General features: G+C 34.9%; 1 protein-coding gene across 1 annotated transcript in view; it reads left to right on the top strand.

The window, feature by feature from the left end:
- Positions 1 to 2,242: 2,242 nt before the first annotated feature.
- PHYHIPL (phytanoyl-CoA 2-hydroxylase interacting protein like) overlaps positions 2,243 to 23,638 on the top strand; it is a 68,211-nt gene continuing 46,815 nt past the window's right edge. Inside the window, exons 1-2 of the mRNA XM_026504247.4 lie at positions 2,243 to 2,315; positions 2,420 to 3,098. Coding sequence (XP_026360032.1) covers positions 2,993 to 3,098 — 106 coding nt within the window. The 5' untranslated portion in view covers positions 2,243 to 2,315; positions 2,420 to 2,992. The remainder of the gene's footprint in view (positions 2,316 to 2,419; positions 3,099 to 23,638) is intronic.

The raw sequence follows: 23,638 nt of genomic DNA, 5'->3' as shown, positions 1-23,638 counted from the left end.
TCGAGCCCCACATCAGGCTCTTCCGCTATGAGCCTGCTTCTTCCTCTCCCACTCCCCCTGCTTGTGTTCCCTCTCTCGCTGGCTGTCTCTATCTCTGTCGAATAAATAAATAAAATCTTTAAAAAAAAAAAAAACGTTGCTGGCTGCCATCCTTTAACACTTCTACCTCTTTTCCATTATTCTCTGAACCAAAAAGAATATAATTTTCTCTACTTTACTTGCCTCATAGCCACCATCTTCCTTACACCAATCTCTGGCCTAAGCCTTTATTGTAGACTGGGCTATTGTGTCTTCACTATGGAATAAACTATATCATTTTGACCAATAGGCCTAGTCTTGGTATGTTAAACCATAAACAAATCTATATTTTATCTTTTGACAATGCCTTGATTTGAAGCCTAAAATTTTGCTTAAAAAAAATCCTATGCTGAATGTCAAAAGTGAAATACTAACTCTTTCTTTTGTATTTCTTATGTAATAATCTAAATCCTTAGTGGAAAGATGCCTTGGATTGAATAGGTCTTATACCCAGAAAGTCACATTAATATTTCTTAAAACATTATCCCCTTTTCCTATTATACAAATATTCTGGCCTACAAATCTGATCATGCTAACTTCCCATTCAAAGCCTTTCAATAATTTCCTGTTCCTTTTATATAATCTTTTTAAAGGCTTTCCTGACTAACCAGACAAGGTTAGGACCCCTGTGTGTGCTTCACAAGTTCCCATGATTCCTCTTTGGTAACACTCATTATAATTTTCCTTTTTCAATGTTGCTGTTTCCTAACAGATTTGAACTCAAAATTTCCAACACTTAGCATATCGTCCATGGACACAGTAGGTGTTTAACAAATATCTGTGTGAATTATAGCTTTAAATATATATGAGTTATATTTCTCATGTGTAAATCAATAAATTGGTAATCTAGTTTGCACAGTTCCTTTTGAAATTTGTAAATGTGATACTACTCTGAAAGATGAACTCACCATGGTTCAGCTGACAATATCAATTTCTATTCCTCCAGAGCCAGGTTTTAGAACACAGAAAATTCACCAATAAGGGGCGCCTGGGTGGCTCAGTCGTTAAGCGTCTGCCTTCGGCTCAGGGCATGATCCCGGCGTTCTGGGATCTAGCCCCACATCAGGCTCCTCCGCTGGGAGCCTGCTTCTTCCTCTCCCACTCCCCTTGCTTGTGTTCCCTCTCTCGCTGGCTGTCTCTATCTCTGTCAAATAAATAAATAAAATCTTTAAAAAAAAAAAGAAAAAGAAAATTCACCAATAAGTGTCATCTTGTCATATTTCTTGACAAGTAATAATTTATCCTTTCTTTGGGGACACCCCTACCTTGACACAAGAATTCTCTCAAACTATAAGAAGGAGATCCATCTTCATTAATACATAAGTTGATAATGAGGATGTTTCCCTTTAAGATACCCAATTATCTTCCACAGATTTTTATCAACTTGCAGTTGTGCCAAGTTTTCTCACAGGCTTATTTTACCTTAAGCTGGTCCTTCTGTTTTATGAGGCTTCAATTAACTAGATTTAGTCATGTTATGGCTAGAAGGATGTACTAGAAAGGGTAGCATATAGCAATCTGTATGTAAATTGCTGCTTTATTGGATAACATTTATGTTTGAAATTGGAAAATCAATAAAAAGGAACTTTCATTTCCAACAAGCATATACACTAAAAAAAGAAGAGAGTGGGGCAGCCACTATTTTGATTCTAAGATAGCAACACGACTAAAAACCATTCCAAAAAAGCAAATGGCAATCGAGGTCAATAGGCTGTGACCTATATCTGCCTATTTTTAAAAACATTTTCACCTCCACTAAGTGCATTGTAGAATATTAAGTGTCATTAAAAAGAATGGGCGAATTAAAAAGTTGAGGAAGCACATTTTTCATTAGAAAAGGATCTTTCATACCCATGAAGTCAGGTACTGTTTTTCCCCCCTTCGCTGGTGCCCAGAACAGTGCCCCACACAGAGTAAACATTTAATATTTATATGTTGAATGAATGAATGAATGAATGACGCAAACTAGGCTGCGAAGGCTGAATGATTAGTGGCTGTCAGCCCGAAGCGCACGTGCTGCTTTTCCAGCAGGCTGGCTGGCATCTCCTCATTCCCTCACCTTTATGGCAGTTCTGAATTCCCATGTTTGCCCCTCCTTCAGGTTGACCAAAATTCTGTCCGTACACCCTGCCACTCCTCAATTAATCCACTCATCTCTCACAGAGACGCAGCTGTTTCCGAGGAATGCCTGGCTGAGCAAGCAGGGCCGGGAGGGGAGTAGCGCGAGACCTTGACGGGTAGGCAGCCCAGGGGCTCGGACACAAGGCTACAAAGGATCTGGACCCATATTTTTTCACTCCTTCATAAAAACCAATCTGCTTCTTCTCACCTCCCCGTGCAGACTCCCCAGTGCCAACCTGGGTCCCGCTGACCCTGTGACGAGGGAAAGGACGCCAAACAACCCTCACCAGAAGAGAGGGCGACGCCAGCGCTCCACACCCCCAACCGCTCGCGGTTTCCGGGAGCTCAGGCTGTCCGACACTTTGCGCGGGGGTTGCGAGGGCTGAGGCGCGAGGGCAGCAGGGGGCGCGTGCGCGTGGAAGGGCGGGGAAGAAGGAGCGCCGCGCGCCAGCAGGTGGGCGCGTCCTCTCACGCGCGTGCGCGCGCCGCGCCTTCTCCCTCACGTTCCCCGCGCGACGCTTCCCCTCCCCGCCGGGAGCGCGCGCCTCCTGCTCTCGCGCCAGGTCCTTCTCGGTCTCTCCGAAGCTCACACTCCCCGGAGCTCCAGCCACGGCCGTCGCCTCAGCCGCGGCTCTCTAGCGCGGAGGCTCAGCCTCGGCCCCTCGGAACCGCGTCCCAGGCCTCCTGTCCCCCTTCTTCCGCCACTCCCTACCCTTTCCCGCCCTTCTCTCCCACCCGTCCACGGAGAGAGCCTGGATACGAAGCAGGCGGGCTTGAGAAGGGAGTTGGAAAAATGGAGGTGCCGCGTCTGGATCATACCCTCAACAGCCCCACCAGCCCCTGTGAGGAGGTGATCAAAAACCTCAGCCTGGAGGCCATTCAGCTGTGCGACCGGGACGGTAAGAGCGACGGGGGCTGTGAGGAAAGGGGCCGAGCCCGCGGCCAGGCACCGCGGCCGCCCCGACTCTGCCGACCCTGCTCGCCCGGGCATCAGGGTCTTTTGTTGTCCCCCCCCCCCATACAAATAAACACAGGTGGAGCTCCTCTCCGCTCATCCGCCCTCCCCTCAGACGCTAGAAACAAAAGGACCCCAGGGCTCGCTTGTTGGCGTGGAAAGTCGCGTTAGTCTCTGGCCGCGGCGCCCCTCGCGGTCCTCGCCGGCTTGGCCCCGAGGAGCTGCCCGGGCGAGGGCGCCGTTCCCGCCCGCCGCTCTTGCCCCGGACGAGGCGTTTCCGATCGTGCCGCAGTCCGGGTTTCCAGGGTCTACCCGAACCGAAGGGGCAATGCCCTCTGGGTGTTTCTAGTACCCCTTCCTTCCCCTCTCCACCAGCGCACGCTAGTTAGCATTCTCAGCCCAGAAACTTATCATTTCCTTTTTTAAACCTCCCCTCTTAAGACCCCCCAAATTCATTAGTTTTTTTATCCTCTCAAATAGGGTTTTGACGGTTTTTTTCAGGGAAGGGGCGCGGGGGGGAAAAGTGCGTTTCAGCACCAAGGACAGCCACAGGCTTCGTGTTTGGGGCTGTGATTCAGAAACTGTCAAAAATCTGTGAAGAAGTGGCTTAATATATCTGCTGTAGTACAGAATATGTGGCGAGTACTCACCATTGTGTCTTGATGTTATATAGCTTATTCTATTGTTAAAGTTGGCAGTCTCCTAAAGAAGGAAGTGATTGAACACAGGTTTGACCGTGAAAGAGATAAGCTAGTACTGTGTGCAGTACGAGTAGCTTGTAGTGCTTCTGTGTTATTTGGAGTAAAGAGTCAGTGCTATTTCAGTGATGTGGAATAAAACTTCATTTGTAAAAGAGTCATCTGATTAGTAGTTGATTGGCCAAATAAATGTAAAATTGAACATCTGACGAAGGAAAAACAATTTGCATGTTGTTAAGATGACCGGGAATACTTTTGGCTATAAATGGAATCAGTGATAAACAGTGTATGGAGACGATGATTTAAAAATATTTTTTAGCCAAGGTTATGTAGAAATACTAGTGTGTTCACAATAAGGCCATAAAATTTATTAGTATATTATCCAAACAGAGGGCAGAGGTCTTGTTTCTAAAGTCATTTAAATGATAACTTGGTTAGGCGTTGCTATACAGTATAGTTTAGGTCAACTGCACACTGAATTTCTGTTTACTAATAAATTTAGGACACAGAATAATTGACCTTTGAAGCCAAAGCCACTTTAAGTAATTTCTGGAAAAGGTATAGTATTGATAAATAAATACTCTTGGAAAAGCTGTTTATAATTCCTTTATCCTTAGGTCACCATAGTAATAGGTGCACATATTTATGGCATCTAAAAAAAAAAGTAATCGTTTGGCATTCCATATATAAACTTGCATTATTAGACTAGAGAGATTATTTTTAATATATCACGTAGGAAATTGTATGGGTTTTAGTTTATGCTTTTGTGAGATGACTTTTTCTGGTGTTACCATTATAAATGTTTTGATTTTCCTAGATTGGTTTGACAGAAAACCAAGAATCGAGTAAAAGTAGATTTCATTTTCATTTACTTCAGTGATTTATCAAAAGCTTATTACTGTAGTTATTGGAAATAGGTGATTCGTAGTTACTCCTCAGAACCCCGTGATCTTAATACTTAAAATTGCACTTACCACATTTTCAAAGATATTAGGGAAAATAAAGTTGTTTTTCCTTTTTATGAAGTTTACAGAATTAACAGTAACAAAAACGAGCACTGCATTTATGTGGTCTCTTCTTGTAGAGTAGTAGCTATTTTATCTTGGTAATATTTTTTAGTTGTTTCAGTTCACATTAGGAATCCTGCAAAATGAAGAAATTATGTAACATTTAATAGTGGGTGCTGGCACTTAGCAATATCTGTGAAAATTACTTATTTGCAGACTTCTAATGATTCAACATAGATTAATAGGGTTTCATTTTATAAAATATATCTACAAAGAGCTAACTCCTATTAAAAGTATGTAAAAATTAGGAATAGCTTGTGTAGAGATGTTATTAAATGTCTGACTTTTTATTTTGTGACTCTACATGTCAATTCCAAAATATATAGGTTTTATTTTTTTTTGCAGAACAATTTAGAAATGTAGCATTAAGTTTGTCAAGCAGACCTTATTTATTATAATCTTATATTGAGAAATATTCAGCTAGATATTATTTACTCCCTTCATTTCCTCTCAGGTCACATTATTTTACTTCTGTAAATATATAACAGAAAGTTAGGATGTGGCAGAAGATCTGTTATATGCTTGAGTACATAAAAAGTGCTAAATTTTCATGGTTTTATGGTCATAGAAATGCATTTATTTTGTTTGCTCTTTACTTTATTCTATTAATCGGATATTGGAAAAATATGAGCGCAAATTTCTGGGAAGTAGATAAAATAGGAGAAAATATAATATTGTTGTTAAATATATGTTTTCTTTTACTCTTTCCACTTATAGATGTTTTTAATTTTATAATGTTTTATATATTTCATCAACTAAGAGTTATAGCTGCTGGTAAACTGTATGTCTTTCTTATGTTTCCTTGGCTCTTGTGTGTGTTTTTTTTTTTCACTTGCTGTTTTCTTATAAATTAATCCGTTTACATAATTAGCAATAATTCACAGTGTTTCCTTTTTTTCATAGTTCTCCAAGTATTTAACAGTTGGAGGAATTTGGAATAGAATTCAAGCGGTCATATAATTGGATTTTTTAATTAAGAGGGTTCTTCTATACACATGTTATTTCATATGTACTTTTATCCTAGGCATGTGTGCTTTAGTTGCTAGTATATGGTCTCTGCCTACGTGTTACTTGTAGTTCAAAATGAGGATTCTGGATAGACTTCTATTAGGAAACCTCTGAAGATGTGCTGTAGATCTAGTACTTTCTGTGATATCTGTTTCAAGTAGCAGAGTATTTCTGTTCTTCCATCTCTGCTGTGTATCCTCAAGTTGCATATATGATCTACTTTAATTGGAGATTTTCCAAAGAAGTTTAAGGAAAAAAAAAAAACATTAATTGCTCATCGGGAAGCATTGATAATACGGGAACCCATTTCCAGTTTGTTTCTTCATATAGACACTTCAGACCGTAATTGACCTGTGACAAGACAGAACAGCACCCAACCCCACACACAGAATTCTACATTACTTCTATTTCTCTTCATTTTTCTTAAAATCATATATAGCTTTCTTGATATATAAAGCTTTCTTGATATATTTCTTGATATATAAAGCTTTCTTTCCTTGCTGAAAGGGAAAGATTTATGTATATGTTGTTTTACATGCATCCAAGCTCCCTGCACTCTTGTTATAGTAGCACGGAAGAAAATACAAAATTAATTTGTTGTATAGCACTTAAATCCACCCCCAAGGCTTCCTGCGTTTAACAAGTATTATTACCATGATTATTTTATGACTGCCTAGATACGATTTATGGAATTTATGATGCTACTCAGCAAGGGAATACATTTTAAGGAAATTGCAGAGAGAACCTGACAGATTTCCGTGTCTTTGTGTCTAACAATAGTTTTATGAGGGAAAAGAAAAAAAGGTTTTCTCTTTTTTACATATTTAAAAAAGATAAATTCCTTTTAATTTTGACTTTGTCATATCTACTTAAATTATAAATCAGTTGTGACTTTTTTACGCTTATTGATATGTGAATTAAACAAATTTTAACTTTGGAAATGTAACAGAAATGCTTACTAGTTGGCACAGTGCTGTATTAGATATATTACGTTAGGCAAATTACTTAACCTGTTTTTAGCTTTAAGCTTTCTCATGTAAAATGGGTATAATAATGTCAATCCTGTAGGATTTTTAAAATAATTACATGAAGTATTTTCTATCATTTCTTATAATTCTTGACACAAAATAGAGAATAATTATTGTAAATGGACTGTTATTCTCCACATACCTTCTTGAGTTCAATTACTGTTTTTTATTTCTTTTTTTTTTTTTTGTCCAATGTTTAGATCTTTGTTTTTCATTTCAGTTGTGTTTTGTTTACTTAGTAAATCCTTCTTATGTCACTTCAACTTCATCAGTAGACAATGGAAACTGTAAATTCTGAATTAAAAAAAATAGTTAACTTTAAAACCACAGTTACAGTCTCTATCTTTTGCTTATATTTATCTATCCCATCAGTAATATCCTTGTCAGCCTTAATCCTAAAAGCTCTTTTCAGCTTCTACTTCAAACCTGCTGTTTGGTGCATTTCATGTGCCTTGTGACCTTGATATCTGCTTTGGGTGGGCATTTGTATCAGAACCTTCTGTTCTTGATTTAACATTTTTTTTCTTTATGATTTTTTTTCTAAGGATTGATATGTACCAGCACATGTGACCTCAGGATACATTTCTTTGACCCAGATATGACTATAAAGATGCTGTAAATTTTTACTTAGTGAGTATGGAACACAACAAAAATAAAAGAAAAACTCAAACAAACAAAAAGCTTTAAAGTCATCAGATTATGTTAAACCAATTCATATTCTTGGTAGGGGTTCTAATTCATTCCCAGAGAAGATGAAGTTATTAGAGTAAAAGTCACATCAAAGGATATGTGACCAGACTCCCTCCAGTGGTAGAATAACTGATAATAAGTAGTAACACTGGCAACTTGCTTCGTTGCCTAGGTAAGCCAGTCAGAAATTCACTCTATAGAACACTATCTAGACAACTTCTAAGTTACTTGGTTTCTCACTGCTGATATTCCCCCTCAAGTAGGCCCAATCGTGATCTTTCCTTAACTTTGTGTGAGTATAGTTAACTGATTATTTTTATATATTATCTTGGACTTCCGAGATAACAGCAGCTCTATCAATTTGTGCAGTAAGGATAATCCTTCTAGTTTCTGATTTTTCTTCTGTGCCCTGAGTAAGTGCATTTTAGTTTTTCCTTACAGCATTTGCCTCTTTCTTGGGTTTATTTTCCACTTCTGTTAAATTTCTCTGTGAGAATCTTTTTACTGTTATTTAAATTCTGTTTTTACTATTTTAAAGCATTTGCCTTACTCTTTACTACCTTTTAACATATTTTATTATTACACAGTGGTTAAATTGTCTTTTTAAGCAATTTATATTTTATACACATACATATGAGAAGTAAAATCAGTATTTGTGGAAGACTTCTAGTAGAAACGTATAGTAGCACTGAAGAGTTTTCAACAGGAAAAAATGGGTAGGCAGTATCAACATGTTCTGTTTATGGAAAGATAATGAATGGCAAGCATGTAAAAGAAATCCAAAAATAATTACAAACTTTGTGATTGAATTTTCAAGCAATATGAAAAGTGATAAGGAGTAATTTTAGGATTTTAAGTCTGGGAAATCAGAAATAAAGTAAAAAAAAAACATTTATATTAAGACATTTGGAATCTGACAGTAAAAGACTTCCTTGGAAACTGAAACATTTAGCAATCCCTCTTACGTTCTGGGGAAAAGAGTTCTAGAATGATAAAGAGAATTGTTTATAGAACTATATATTCCACTGGGGATATTAGAACTTGAGTGGAAAAGGGAGGATTAGGGTTTGACTTCAGTTTTAGAGTGATTAGCTTCTGATCAGCTTTGTATCTCACCCCTTAAAGGAAAGGAGTGATTACGTGCTGGAGAAGGCCAGTTTTGAACCCTAAAGATGAAATAAATCTACGTTCAGGTTTGTTAAAAAAAGGTAGACAAGATCTCAGGATTTTGAAGTTATTGCATAGATGTGGGTTGAACAAAGAGCATCATAACTCCGAAGTTCAGTAGGTTCATAGTACATTTTAAAAGGGCTTTTCTGTGGAGATTTTTGCTTATTATATGCTGTTTGTTGTAGTGGTTGTGGCAACTAGTGTAAATAAATCTGTCTTTTTGTTTTCTATAGCCTGTGGGAGTGTTGCTATCTAATAATAGTATGAAAAGCTTATAGCTCTCCTAGACATATGCCATTAAAGACAAAGCACAAAAATTTTTTCAATATACTTACTTCAATTTTCTTGAAAAATAGTCTTTTCTTTTATAAACTTGCATGTTGGTGAATCTGTCAGTTTTTAAAATTTTAAAAGCTGATGATAAATGCAAACAAGAATGACAATTTTTTAGTATTACTAAATGATAGGTTCTTAATGATTGATTTTATAGTTATACCTATAGAAGAGACATCAGCAAGTTACAGTCCTTGGGCCAAATTGAAAACCTACTGCCAGTTTTTCTAAGTAAAATTTTATTGGAACAGAACCATGACCATTTGTTTATATATTGTCTGTAGCTGCTTTCTTGCTACAAAGTCTGAGTAGCTGTGACAGTAGACCATATAGCTTACAAACCTTAAAATATTTATTATCTGGTCTCTTACAGGAAGCGTTTGCCAACTTCTATTGTAAAGGATTGAGAAAATAAATTAATCTTTACTAAAGATTAATAAATTAATCTTGAAAATATCGAAAGAAGAGTTTCTGAAAAAATTGTATAATCATTCTGTTTCTATATATTACTGGGTTTTGAGATACTGCAGGTCAGGTAGAGAGCTGTAGAAAGCTGGCTAGCTCTGTATGGAGTCAGTCAAAGATGCCTTTGGGTCTGATAGGCAGTGAAAGAAACACGCCCTGATATTTAACCTAAAATCTAGTCTTCATATAAATAACTTTAGAAAGAAATAATAGTTATGCATTAGTATTTCCAGATACAGTTATAATTCTATCAATAGATAGGTTTTAAAGTGTCAAAGATGATGATGTGAACTTTGAGAAATATGGGTAGTTATGATACATATTACAACAATTTGTGTATATATCATATTCTTCCTTGTAAACCAAATTCTCATTGAAAAAGAGTCAAAGTTGTTCTTTTTTTTTGAGTCAAGTCTTATCTTTCTGTCTTCCATAGTCTAATGTAGTGCTTCTCAATCTATCTGTATTTTGCTTTTTTTCAATATTTAATCTGTCACTGGCTGATACTTCACAAAAATATAATAAAATGAATAATGAGAAAAATGAATTTTAAAAGATCCTAAAAGATTCAACAAACATGAAAATCTCTGTCAAATTCCTATAAAAAGTTTCCAAATTCTTAATTCTAATTTTTATATTATCTCACCAGAGCCTGGTAGTTTGCCGACCAAACTTTGAGTATAATGGCTGGAAGATAGTGCCATTCTATTTTTATTCAGTAATTAATTTTTAGGTACTAAACTTAATCAGTTTGATTGGGTTTTTTTTTTGCTCTTTTACTTGCATGTAATTTTTCTATTTATTAATGCATGTATTCCAACTTTAGGGTCTGTGTTAAGAACAGGAAAAAAAAAGGATCCAAGAATGAATGTAACTTGGATCATTACATTTAAAGGATTTGCTGGCATTTAGGGAGACAATAAATTTAAATAGATAAATATAATAACGTGATAATATTATAATATAGTGTAGAAGAGAAAGTAGTCAATTCTGTCTTAAGTCTCTCGATGGCTTTACAGAGGAAGCAACATTTTTTTCTGTATATTAAAAGAAAAAGAAAAATTTGCCAGGAGAACTGGGATAAGGGCATTTCTGGTTGAGATAAGAGCATATATAAAAGCATAAAATCATGCATGTTCTAGCAATACATAGTATTTAGTATTGATGGAAAAAAGGTGTTCCTTGTGGGAAAATAAGCTGAAATCTTGTTAGGGCTAACTAGTTTATGCCATGATTAGGAGTTTGGATTTATCTTGTTTGGATTTATCTTGTTTTAATCTTGTTAATAGATTTCAAACTTTCTAATTTTTAGAGAACCTTGTTTTTATTTATTTTATTTTTTTAAATTTTTTTGAGAACCTTGTTTTTATTATTTTTTTATTATTATTATTTTTAAAGATTTTATTTAATTATTTGACAGAGAGAGACAGCCAGCGAGAGAGGGAACACAAGCAGTGAGAGTGGGAGAGGAAGAAGCAGGCTCCCAGTGGAGGAGCCTGATGTGGGGCTCGATACCAGAGGGCCGGGATCACGCCCCAAGCGAAGGCAGACGCTTAGCGACTGTGCCACCCAGGCGCCCCGAGAACCTTGTTTTTAAAACATTTTGCAAACCTCTAACAAGTAAAAGTAGCTTTTAATTAGTGTACATCTATCCTGTAATTTCAAACTTAACAGCATTTTTCCAGTAAAGTCAGTCAATGAATACAGTGAGGAATTAAAATCAGCGGTTATACTTGAAGTTGCTATTTTATATCAGCCTCAACCTCTACTTTATTTATGTATTTTATTTTTATTGTATTATGCCTAGGAAATTCCGGTTCACACAAATAAATAGTGACAATTGCTAATGTTTTTAATTAAGCTCATTTTGCTTTCTCAGGGTACTCTTCAAATAAACTGATTTAGACTTAAATAGAAATAGTAAGATTTTTTTTTTCAAGTTGAATCAAAGAGTAAGTATTCCTTTTGGAGGGAGGTGATGGACTCTGTTCATCAGTCATTTCTTTTTTTTCATTGTTCAGTGAGAAAATAATGTATCTTGTAATATTCTGAGGTATTTTTGGTAACTTTTTTTTAAAGCTCATACCTTTGTGCTGATCGCTTAAAATTTCAGAGCAGTTAAATTTATTTTACTTGCATGATTAATCTTGACTCTAAGGATCAGTTTCATTACTGACAATTTATCTGCATTTATAAGCTTGGTAACATTGTGACTGTATTATCAAATTGAGTTTCTTCAGCTTATTAAAGAGCTAGATAATCAAATTAATTTGCCTATTATATTTGAAAGATGTTTATCACAGGGTTTTTTCCTTTTCTATTGAAGTATAGTTGATACACAATGTTACAGTAGTTTCAGGTGAACAACATAGTGATTCCAAAACTCTTTGCTTTATGCTATGCTCACCACAAACGTACCTACCATCTGTCACCATACAATGCTATTATAATACCGTTGACTGTATACTCTTTGCTGTACCTTTCATACCCGTGACATTCATTTCATAACTGGAATCCTGTACCTCCCACTCCCCTTACCCATTTTGCCTATTCCTACACTCTCTTCCCCTCTGGCAGCCATCAGTTCTCTGTATTTGTGGTTCTGTTTCTGCTTTTTGTTTGTTTATTCATTTGTTTTGTTTTTTAAATTCCGCATATAAGTAAAATCATATAGTATTTGCCTTTCTCTGATTTACTTCACTGAGTATTATATCCTCTAGGTTCATCCATGGTGTAGCAAATGGCAAGATCTCTTTTTTTTTATGGCTGAGTAATATTCATATGTATATATCACATCTTTGCCCATTCATCTATTGATCGACACTTAGGTTGCTTCCGTATCTTGTCTATTATAAATAATGCTACAATAAACATAGGTGTGCATATATCTTTGAGACAGTGTTTTTGCTTTCTTTGGGTAAATATCCAGTAGTGGAATTACTGGATTGTATGGTATTTCTATTTTAAATCTTTATCAAAGTGTTTTTATATTAATAAAGTATTTCTTGTTTCTTTTGAAGCATTTATATCTTTTTTCAGGATAACTGCCTAAGTTTGATATGAAAAATGAATTTTGAAATTTTCCATTCATGGTATTATAATTAGCTCAAAAAAACCCCATTCAACTTAAATGTTGGTCTATATATGATTACTTAAAACTATTTTGAAATATCTTAATATCCAGTTCTTACTGGGGGAAAATTATGACTTAATGAAGCTGGCAATAGCTTTTATAGGAGCTACCACTCCTGAAATTTAAAAAATTTTTTCCACTTTCCTTAATATAGTTATTTCAGTATTTCTGACAATTAGTTGATGATGAGTTAAAAAACTTAGACATTAAAATTTTCTTCTCCACTGTGTGTTGTTTTATCATTCTTAAATTTATCTGTTTGAAAAACTTCTACAAAAGTAAATGGAGAAATCTGTCACATTCATATTCTCATCCACTTAAATTGGAAGGATTTTACATAGTCTCAACATTTGAATTAATTAACTATCTGTGATGGGTAATTTTTATTCTTTTATTTTCAGACATGTACCAATGTTTTATTTCAGTTTTTTGATAACAGTTTACTAATTTAACATATTTGTTGCAATGTCAGAAATGTCAGAAAAAAGCTAAAGTAAAAATCTTTTGGCTGTGATTAAACTGGAAGTGAGAGATACAAGAAATGAACTGTTGCTGATGGCTCAATTTGCTAAATTGGGAGCTGGGTGTATTTTGACCAGTAAATAAAGTTTGTTGGTTGGAGGGAATGTGAAGAAATAGCCTTGATAACAAGCTATTAAATAAAGCCTTTTCTGAACAAATTAGGTTTCAGATGCCTGTGCAACACCTAGATGGAAATGACCAAAAGACTGTTAGAAATGTCCATCTGTGTCTCAAACAGGGACTTTGAGGATAAAGATGGTTTTCTGGGTTTTTGTTTCTCCTTTGTCCAGTTTTCTTTACTTCATCCTCTAGTCAGTCCTTTAGACCCATGTCAAATTGTTGAACTGCTCATTAGAGTTAAATAAATTTGAATGCTGGTCTCTTTTATTTGTGGTGTCTAAAAAGGGCATTTGAAAATTAATTACTTTTGATATAATTAAATTTGGCTTGGGTGTGGTTATTTGAGGCAATTAACATGGAAGAAATACAATTGGCCTAAACTCTGTACTTGATAAATTTCTCCCCCTTATTTTGACTAGAGAGGGAATTAAGTGTATGATAATCTATGTTTATTGTAGAAATATACTAAGTTTTCCCTCTTTGGCAACATAGTCTGCAGTGCATAAAATAAACGAACTGTTGGAATTCAAATTAGCAGAAAAATAATGACATTGGAGTCCAAAGAAAAACTAAAATCTTCACCGAAGTTATTTGTAAGGCTTTCATAGTGAATGTATATTTCCAAGATTTTCTTTTGATTTGAATCCACTAATTTTAATGCTTTCTAGGGTTTTTATAGAATGGCTAGCCTAAGTAGGACATAGTCTTTCTTACACTTAATTTATGTGTGGGCTTGTTTGTTTGTTTGCAGATTCTTTGTGTTTAAGCTTAGATAAGTCTTCCTTTTTAAAAATACAGTTTTTGTGCAACTTTTCAAGGCTGAGTGTTTGAGCCTATTTATATATTGTCCTTTTCTGGTGCAGTTCACTGTATCACACTATTTCTGTGAGGCTTGATATGGCTTTTTTGGTTGTTATTTTTAGTGATTTAAAAAAAACAGGGAAAACCTAATGACTGAAAAACAGTGGTTCTGGAATTTGCTGTTTATGCTACTTGTTTTGCTAAAAGCTTTACTCATTCAAATTCTAGAAATACAATTTACAGTAATAAAATTCAAGGTTGAAATAATGGTAAATATTCCAAATACAATCTAACCACCTCTACCAGAATTTTTATTCTGCTCCATATATTGTAGAAGTGTATCTTCTTCTATGTAAATATTTCTGAGATCTTCACAAATATTCCTAAAAGCGTCCTATGATCAATAATGAACTTTTTCTTCACTGTACTTCATAATCATTTGAAGATCTTTTTCATTTTTTTCTGTAGTATGAATACTTTACAATTTTAGTTTTCTGACATATAGGGTCCTTTTGGTTTCATTATAATGTGTTAATATTTCAATGAAAATCTTAAATATATTTCCCTGGATATATGCATGATGCTATTTAGCACAAATAATGGATGTGTGTGTATTTATTTAATTTCATTGCACTTTAAAATGTAGATATGCTGTCCTTTAAGAAAGCCTGACATGAAATCTAAACTTACAAAACGCTTTATTCAGGGAATAATTATTTTCCCTACCATAGTGTTTCTCCGTCATTTCTCTAGTATTCTTAGTTGTTTCCTGCAGAAGTATTTGACAGAAAGGCAAAATGGCACTGAAATGTAATACCAACTAAATTGTTTTAAATAATGGTGTCTTAAATTATCTATGAAATTTTTATGAGGGGAAGTATGTAGTAGACACTAGAAATTCAAAGATTTTTAGCTTCATCTTTTTACATGCCATTTCAAATGTAGCTAAATTGTAATTGTGCTGACAAATTTCAAAAGTACTCTTAGAATGTTGCACCTGTATCATTTATCTAAGAGTTTGCAAACTTGTTGTCCAGCTTTCTATCAACATTTTATTTTTTTTCCCTCTTCTTTGAGCACACAGAACTTTTTTGAAATGTTAAAAGCACTGTTTTTAAGTAAAACATAACTCTTCAGAAAGCTAAGTGTGGTAGTATAAGAAAACAGAAAGGAGCAAAAAGATTTTACCCAGAATAGTTTTTGTCAGATAAAAAAGTAGTTTTGATAAACATTTGCATTGAGTAATGTTATTATACTAACAATATAAGGTATCATAATTTATTTCGGTGGCAGAATTTAATTGCTTTTAAAATGACGTTATTGTCTTGTATTATCACTGAGGGTCTGAAAACAGCTTACTTTCATTTTTCTGTAGTACTGTACTACTTTTTATGGGGAAATTATATTCTTTACTTTTATAATGCAAGAACTTTCAAAAGTATTATGTAAATGCCATCAGTATATTGTGTATGAATCCCAGTGGGCAATGGATAATCAATTAAGCCATGGAAGAAAGTAATAAAACTTCTATTAATATTTTTATCTCTGCTAAAATAAGAAAAAAGTAAGTGATTAATCTTTACATGTATAGATTAATATCAGGTATATCAAACTACCATGTATACTGAATGTGCATGAGGTACCTGTATATAATTGGTATATGGAATTGAGAAGTGAAAAATATTAGTGTTTCATAATACACCTGTTGATGTACTTTCTCCATTCTTATGTACCCATTCTTTTGTGATATATTTTCCAACTGTGACAACTCTTTAAACTAGATATCTAAATCAGATTTAGAGCTGGTTGTTTAAATTGCTATATCATAAAATGTTGAGCAAGATTCTCAAAATAAGAGCACATATTTACATATATCTCTTAGTAATAAGTAAAAATAAATTATTTTAAAGTATTACATATTTTATCAGTTTGTTTCTATTTTTTCCATAGTCTATAATGTTCATAGCATATTAGTATGGTAGTATGTGTATATAATTTCTAAAGAATTGATTGTACTTGTATACACACAGCATTTTTTTATATAGGGGCACCAGATCAAAAGTTTTAACAAAAAAAATTTATTCATTCTATTTTACACATCTTGCTTTATACAAGACATATCTGAAATAAATGAATCCACCCAACATTCAAAGGTGAATATTATGATTATAACACATAATTATATACCCTTTCCTTATCATCAAAAACAATTTCTTAAGTATATTTTTATTGAGGTATAAATGACAATGTTATAATTAGTTTCAGGTATACAAGGTAATGATTTGATATTTGTATGTATTGCCGAATGATGGCCACAATAAGTCCAGTTAACATCCATCACCATACATAGTTACACATTTTTTTTCTCCTGATGAGAAATTTCAAGATCCACACTCCTAGCTACTTTCAAATATGCAGTATAGTATTATTAACTGTAGTCACCAAGATGAACATTCCATTCCATGACTTACTCATTTTGTAACTGGAAATTTATACTTTTTGGTCCCCTTTACCATTTTGCCACCCCATCCCATCCCACCCCACTGCCTCAGACAACCACCAATCTGTTCTCTATATCCATGAGCTCATTTTTTGTTTTTTAGATTCTACATGTAAGTCATTTGTCTTTTTCTGTCTGACTTCACTTAGAGTAATGCCTTCAATGTCCATCCATGTTGCCACCAATGGCAAGATTTCAATTTTTTATGGCTGAATGATATTCCATAAATATACCACATTTTGTTTATCCTTTAGGTTTCCATGTCTTGGCTATCATAAATAATGCTGCAGTGAACGTGGAGGTACAATATCTTTTTGAATTAGTGTTTTTGTTTCTTCAGATGAATTCCCAGAAGTAGAATTGCTGGATTATATGGTACTTCTATTTTTAATTTTTCTAGGAACCTCCGTAATGTTTTCCATAGTGATTTCACCAATTTACATTCCCACCAATAGTGCCCAAGTGTTCCCTTTTCTCCAAATCCTTGCCAACACCTGCTGTTTTTTGTCTTTTTGATAATAGCTATTTAACAGATGTGAAGTAATATCTTTTTATATTTGATTTGCATTTCCCTGGTGATTAGTAATGTTGAGCATCTTTTCATGTGTCTGTTGGCCACCTGTATACTTTTTTGAAAAATATCTGTTCAGATATTCTGCTCAGTTTTAAGCAGATTGTTTTTTGCTATTGAGTTGTGTGGGTTTTTATATTTTTTGGATGTTAACCCCTTATCAGATACATGGTTTGCAAACATTTTCTTTCATTCAATAGGTTCTGTTTTTTGTTATGGATTTTCTTTGCTGTGCAGAATCTTTTAGTTTGATGTAGTCTCATTTGTTTATTTTTGCTTTTGTTGCCTTTGCTTTTAGTGTCAAATGCAAAAAAATTTTTGCCAAGAGCAAAATTTATGCTTTCTTTAGAGTTTTAGTCAGGTCTTACATTCAAGTATTTAATCCTTTTTGAATTAATTTTTGTGTATGATGTAAGATAATGATCTAGTTTCATTGTTTTGCATGTGGCTATCCCAGTTTTTCCAATGCCATTTATTAAAGAGGCTGTCTTTTCCCTGTTGTATATTCTTGGCTCCTTTGTCACAAATTAATTGACCATATATGTGTGGGTTTATTTCTGGGCTCTCTATTCTGTTCTATTGATATATGTGTCTGTGTTTGTGCCAATACCATATTGTTTTGATTATAGCTTTGAAATATAGTTTGAAATCAGGAAGTGTGATGCCTCCAGCTTTGTTCTTTATCAAGATTGCTTTGGTTATTTGGGATCCTTTTTGGTTCCATGCAAATTTAAGAATCACTTGTTCTATTTCTGTAAAAATGCCATTGGAATTTTGATAAGGATTACATTGAATCTACAGATTGCTCTGAGTAATACGAACATTTTAACAATTTTAACATTTTAACAAGTCTTTCAATCCATGAGCATCGAAAATCTTTCCATTTATTTGTGTCTTCAGTTTCTTTCATTAATGTTTTACAAAATTCAACATAAGATACTTTACCTTCATGGTTAAGTTTATTTCTAGGTATTTTATTCTTTTTGATGCAATTGTATCTTAATTCTTAATTTCTCTTTCTGTTAGCTTGTCATTAGTGTATAGAAATGCAATCTAGCATTTTCTATGTCATGTCATCTGAAAATAGTGACAGTTTTACTTCTTCCTTTCCATTTTAGATCTTTTTTCTTTTTCTTGAGTAATTGCTCTTGATAGGCCTTCCAATAATATTTTGAGTAAAAATGGCAAGAGGGAGGCATCCTTCTGTTACCAATCTTATAGACAAAGCTTTTGTCTTTTCCCTATTGAGTATGAGGTTAGCTCTGGGTTTGTCATACATGGCCTTTATTATGTTGAGATACAGTCCCTGTATTCCCACTTAGTTGAGCATTTGCCATTAATGAGTGTTGAATTTTGTGAAATGTTTTTTTCTGTGTCTATAAGATGATTGTATGATTTTTATCATTTGTTTTATAAATATTGTATATTCTAATAATTCACATTTGGGTGTTGAACCACTCTTGAGTCCTTGGAATAAATCCCACTAAATCATTGCATATGATTATTTTAATATATTGGTGAATTTGGTTTGCTAATATACTGTTGAGGATTTTTTAATCTATGTTCGTTAGGGATACTGGCATGTAATTTTCTTTGCTTGTGGCATACTTGCTTGGTTCTGGTGTAAGGGTAATGCAGGCCTTGTAAGATGAGCTTGGAAGTCTTCTCTCCTATTTTTTGGAAGAATTTGAAAAGAACTGGTACTAATTTTTCTTTGAATGTTTGGTAGAATTTACCGGAGAACCTTCTGGTCCTGGACTTTTGTTTGTTGGGAGGTTTTGATTACGAATCCAGTCTCTTTACTAGTAATTGCTCTGTTCAGATTTTTTATTTCTCATGATTCAGTCTTGATAGGTTACATGTTTCTAGGAATTTATCCATTTCTTCTAGTTTGTTCAATTTGTTGGCATATAATTTTTCATAATAGTCTCTTAGGATCCTTTATCTTTCTGTGGCATCAGTTATAACATCTCCTTTTTCATTTATGATTTACTTATTTGTGTCCTCTCGGTTTTTTTTCCTTGGTGAGTCTAGCTAAAGGTTTGTAAGTTTTGTTTATCTTATCAATGAACAGCTTTAAGTTTCATGGATCTTTTCTATTTCTTTTTAGTCTCTATTTTATTTATTCCTGCTCTAACCTTTATTTCCTTCCTCCTACTAACTTTTGTCTTAATTTGTTCTTCTTTTTCTAGTTTTTTGAGTTGTTAGGTTATCTATTTGGAATTTCTCTTGTTTATTGATATAGACATTTATCACTATGAACTTCCCTCTTGGAACTGCTTTTGCTACATCTTATAAGTTTTGGGTGTGTTATATTTCCATTTTCCTTTGTCTCAGGTATTTTTTTATTTCTATTTTGATTTCTTTGTTTCATTGGAAGTTCAGTAGCATGTTGTTTAATATCCACATATTTGTGAAGTTCTCTGTTTTCTTTTTGTAATTGATTTCTAGTTTCATATTATTGTGGTCAGAAAAGATACTATATGATTTCAGTCCTCTTAAATTTATTAAGACTTTTTTGTGGCCTAACATATGATCTATACTGAAGAATATTCCATGTGCACTTCAGAAGAATGTGTATTGTGCTGCTTTCAGATGGAATGTTTATGTAAAACAGATGTATACAACATCTGTTAAGTCCACCAGGTCTAACATGTTGTTTAAGCTCAATGTTTCCTTATTGATTTTCTGTCTGGATGATCTAGATATTGATGTAAGTGGGGTATTAAATTTCCCTATTATTATTTTTTTAATAATTTTCTTAGAGAGCATGCAAGTGGAGAGGGGCACAGGGAGAGAGAGAGAGAATTCCACGCTCAACGTGGAACCCCACACAGGGCTTGATCGCATGACCCTGAGACCATGATCTGAGCTGAAATCAGGAGTCAGAGGCTTAATCGACTGAGCCACTCAGGTGCCCCCCCCCCCCGCTACTATTATTGCATTGCGTCTAATGATATCTGCTTTATATTTAGATGCTTCTATGTTGGGTCCATAAATATTTACAAATGTTATATACCCTTGTTGGATTGACCTCTTTATTAATATGTAATACCTTTTTGTGTTTACTATTGCAGTCTAATTTTTGAAGTCTATTTTGTGTGATCTAAGTATAGCTACCCTAAGTTTTTTGGTTTCCATTTGCAGGGAATATCTTTTTCCATCCTTTCACTTTCTCCTTCTATCTTGCAAAGTTTCTGTCGAAAAATCTTCTGCTAGCCTTATAGGTTTTTCTTTTTAAGTTACTGTCTTCTTTTGTCTTGCTGCTTTTAAATTTTTTTTTCTTTATCACTATATGTTGTCTACTTATATTTAGTTGTGGAGTTTGTTCTGCCAGTCTCCAGATTGCCCTCCATTTTATTTATTTGGATGTAGATGGTATCTAGTTGTAAATCTGAGTATGTTGGTGTCCTTACATCTGAAGTGAGTCTTGTAGACTGCATACAGATGAGTCTTATTTCTTTTATCAATTCAGTCATTCTATGTCTTTTGATAGGAGGATTTAGTCTATTGACATTTAAAGTGATTATTGATAGTATGTACTTATTGCCATTTTGTTAATTGTTTTCTGCATGTTTTATAGTTCTCTCTGTTCCTTTCTTCCCTTGGTCTCTTCCTTTATGGTTTCATGACTTTCTTTAGTGAAATGCTTAGATACCTTTCACTTTATCTTTTGTGCATCTAATACATATTTTTGCTTTGTGGCTACTCTGAGGCTTACGTATGACAACTTAAATGTGTAACCATATATTTTGATAACAGCTTAAGTTTGAACACATACTTAAGCTCCACATTATAACTCTCCCAGTCACATTTTATGTTTTTGATGTCACATTTCACATCATTTTATTTTGTGTATTCCTTAAGTAATTATTGTAGTTGCTAGTTTTACTACTTTTGTCTTTTAACTTTCACGCTAACTTTATAAAAGTAATGGATCCACTATCTTAACTATATATTTAATTACCTTTCCCAGTGAGATTTGTACTTTCATGTATTTTCTTGTTACTAGTGACCCTTTTTTTTTTCCAGCTTAAAAAAGCTCCATGTAATATTTCTTGTAAGGCTAGTTTCCTTGTGGTGAACTCCTTCACCTTTTGCTTGTCTGGAAAAATCTCTCTCTCCAATTCTGAATTATAACTTGCTGAATAGAGTATTATTGGTTGGAAGTTTTTTTCTTTCAGGAATTTGAATAAATCATGCTACTTTCTTCTGGCTTGCAAAGTTTCTGCTAAAAAAATCAGCTAATAGTCCAATGGGGATTTCTTTTATAAAAACTAGCCATTTTTCTCTTGATGCTTTTAATATTTTCTCCTTTTTTAAAATTTTGACATTTTAATTATAATGTGTTTTGGTGTGAGTCTTTTTGGGTACTTGTTATTTGGAATTCTCTGGGATTCCTGTATCTGGAGTTCTATTTCCTTTCTTACGTTAGGGAAGTTTTCAGCCATTATTTCTTCAAATGAGTTTTCTGCCCCTTTCTCTTTCTCTTCTCCTTCTGGAGCCCATAGAATATAAACGTTAGTCCAATTGATGTTGTCCATAAGCCCCTTAGTTATTTTCACCTTGTTTTCCTTCTTTTTCCTTTTTTGCCTTTGTGTTTGAGTGATTTCCACTGCCCTCAAGTTACTGATCCTTTCTTCTACTTTATCTAGTCTGATGTTGAACACTCCCCCAAGTGTATTTTTAAGTTATGTATTTTTCAGCTCTGTGACTTTTCTGTTTTGTACTTTCATATATTTCCTGTTTTTTTTGTTGAAATTCTCACTGTGTTCATCCATCCTTCTCTTGAGTTCCATGAATATCTTTATGACCATTACTTTGAACTCTTTATCAGGTAAATTGAATATCTCCATTTCATTACCTCCTTTCCCCTGAAGTTTCATTTAATTCTTTCATTTGAAGTATATTCCTCTGTTTCTTTTCATTTTGCTTGACTCTCTATGTTGGTTTCTATACATTAGATGAAATAGCCACATCTTCCAGTTGTGTTAGAGTGACCTCATATAGGAGATTAATTTTTTTGTTCAACCCTGTCCTACCTCTCAGCTTCTCTCAAAACTTTGTGATTGTCCAAACAGCCTATCTTATTTTTAATGCCTGCCTGTAGTTGAGGGTATGCCCAGACCTGTCAGTGTCCCAAAGGGGAGCACCTCACTCAGCATCTAGATTCAGGCTGATTGGAAGCTAGACCCTCATGCAGCAGCTTTTAAAGCACACAAATATATACAGTTCTGTGGAACCACAAGCTTAAACCGCACTGGCTTCCAGAGCCAAGTAGATAATATGGAGGTGTCCCCTCAGTGGCAGTCGCAAAAAATTAGGGTTACATATGAGTGTAAAATCTCTCTCCTGGGAGATACTGGTGAGGTGTAGCAAAGCAGAGTGAGAGTGCAATGATGGGGTCCACTGGCCTGTGTTCACTGAGAACACTTGCATAGGTCCCTTTTGTGTGCCAATCCTGAAGCCTGCCCTTCAGGCCAAAACTCTAGGACAAGCTAATTGGCCTCTTTAACAGAAAGACTGGGGTGTGTCTTAGTGTGCTGTCTTTGTAGTGCCCTGGGGGGTGGTAGCCTGCCAAGAACTGTCTGATTATTATGGTTCTGTGGAACTCAAGAACACAAGCCTTGCCTGGCTACCAGAGGCAGAGAAGTTAGGGGCATCCTCTGGGTGCCAACTGCAAAAACAGGTACCAGATATAGAAACCATGGTACCAGAAACCATGGTACAGTGGTACCAGATACATGTAAAAGTTTTCCTCTGGGAGATACTGGCAGTCTAGAGTGTAGCCAGAGGGGAGAGTGCAGAGATATTGCCTGTCTTCTGAGGTCACTGGAAAGATTATAATCAGCTCTTCGACGTGTGTTTAATTAGAAATCTGCCCCTCAGACTGCATTTATGATGATAAGCTAATAGAACACTTTCTTTGAAAGATGGAGCTGCTGTGTCTTTTGACTCTTTTTTTGGGTTGCAGTCCTGTGGGACCCACAGGCATACATTCCACTGACCACTAGGGCCAGAAAATGTATAGGTTTCTCCTGGTGGCAGCCACAAACATTGGGGTGCCAGATAGCCTATCTTATTTTTAATGCCTCCCTGTAGTTGAGGGTGCCACAAACATTGGGGTGTCATATTAAAAAGTATAATAACTTTTCTTGGAGGGAGATACTGTCAAGCTGAAACAAGGCAGCAGGAAGACACAAATATTTCATCTACCAGTCTCCATTCCCTGAATACACCTCCACAGGCCCCTAGTTGTATGCCAAACCAGAAGAAGCCTGCTTTTTGGGCCAAAGCTCCTGGATAAGCAACTAGGCTTCTTTCACAGAAAGACTGGGGGTGTGTTTCAGTTTGTTGTCTGTGCAATGCCCCAGGATG

This window comes from Ursus arctos, unplaced genomic scaffold (genome assembly GCF_023065955.2).
Source record: "Ursus arctos isolate Adak ecotype North America unplaced genomic scaffold, UrsArc2.0 scaffold_7, whole genome shotgun sequence".
NCBI lineage: Eukaryota > Metazoa > Chordata > Mammalia > Carnivora > Ursidae > Ursus > Ursus arctos.
This window is presented reverse-complemented; position numbering and strand designations above follow the sequence as displayed.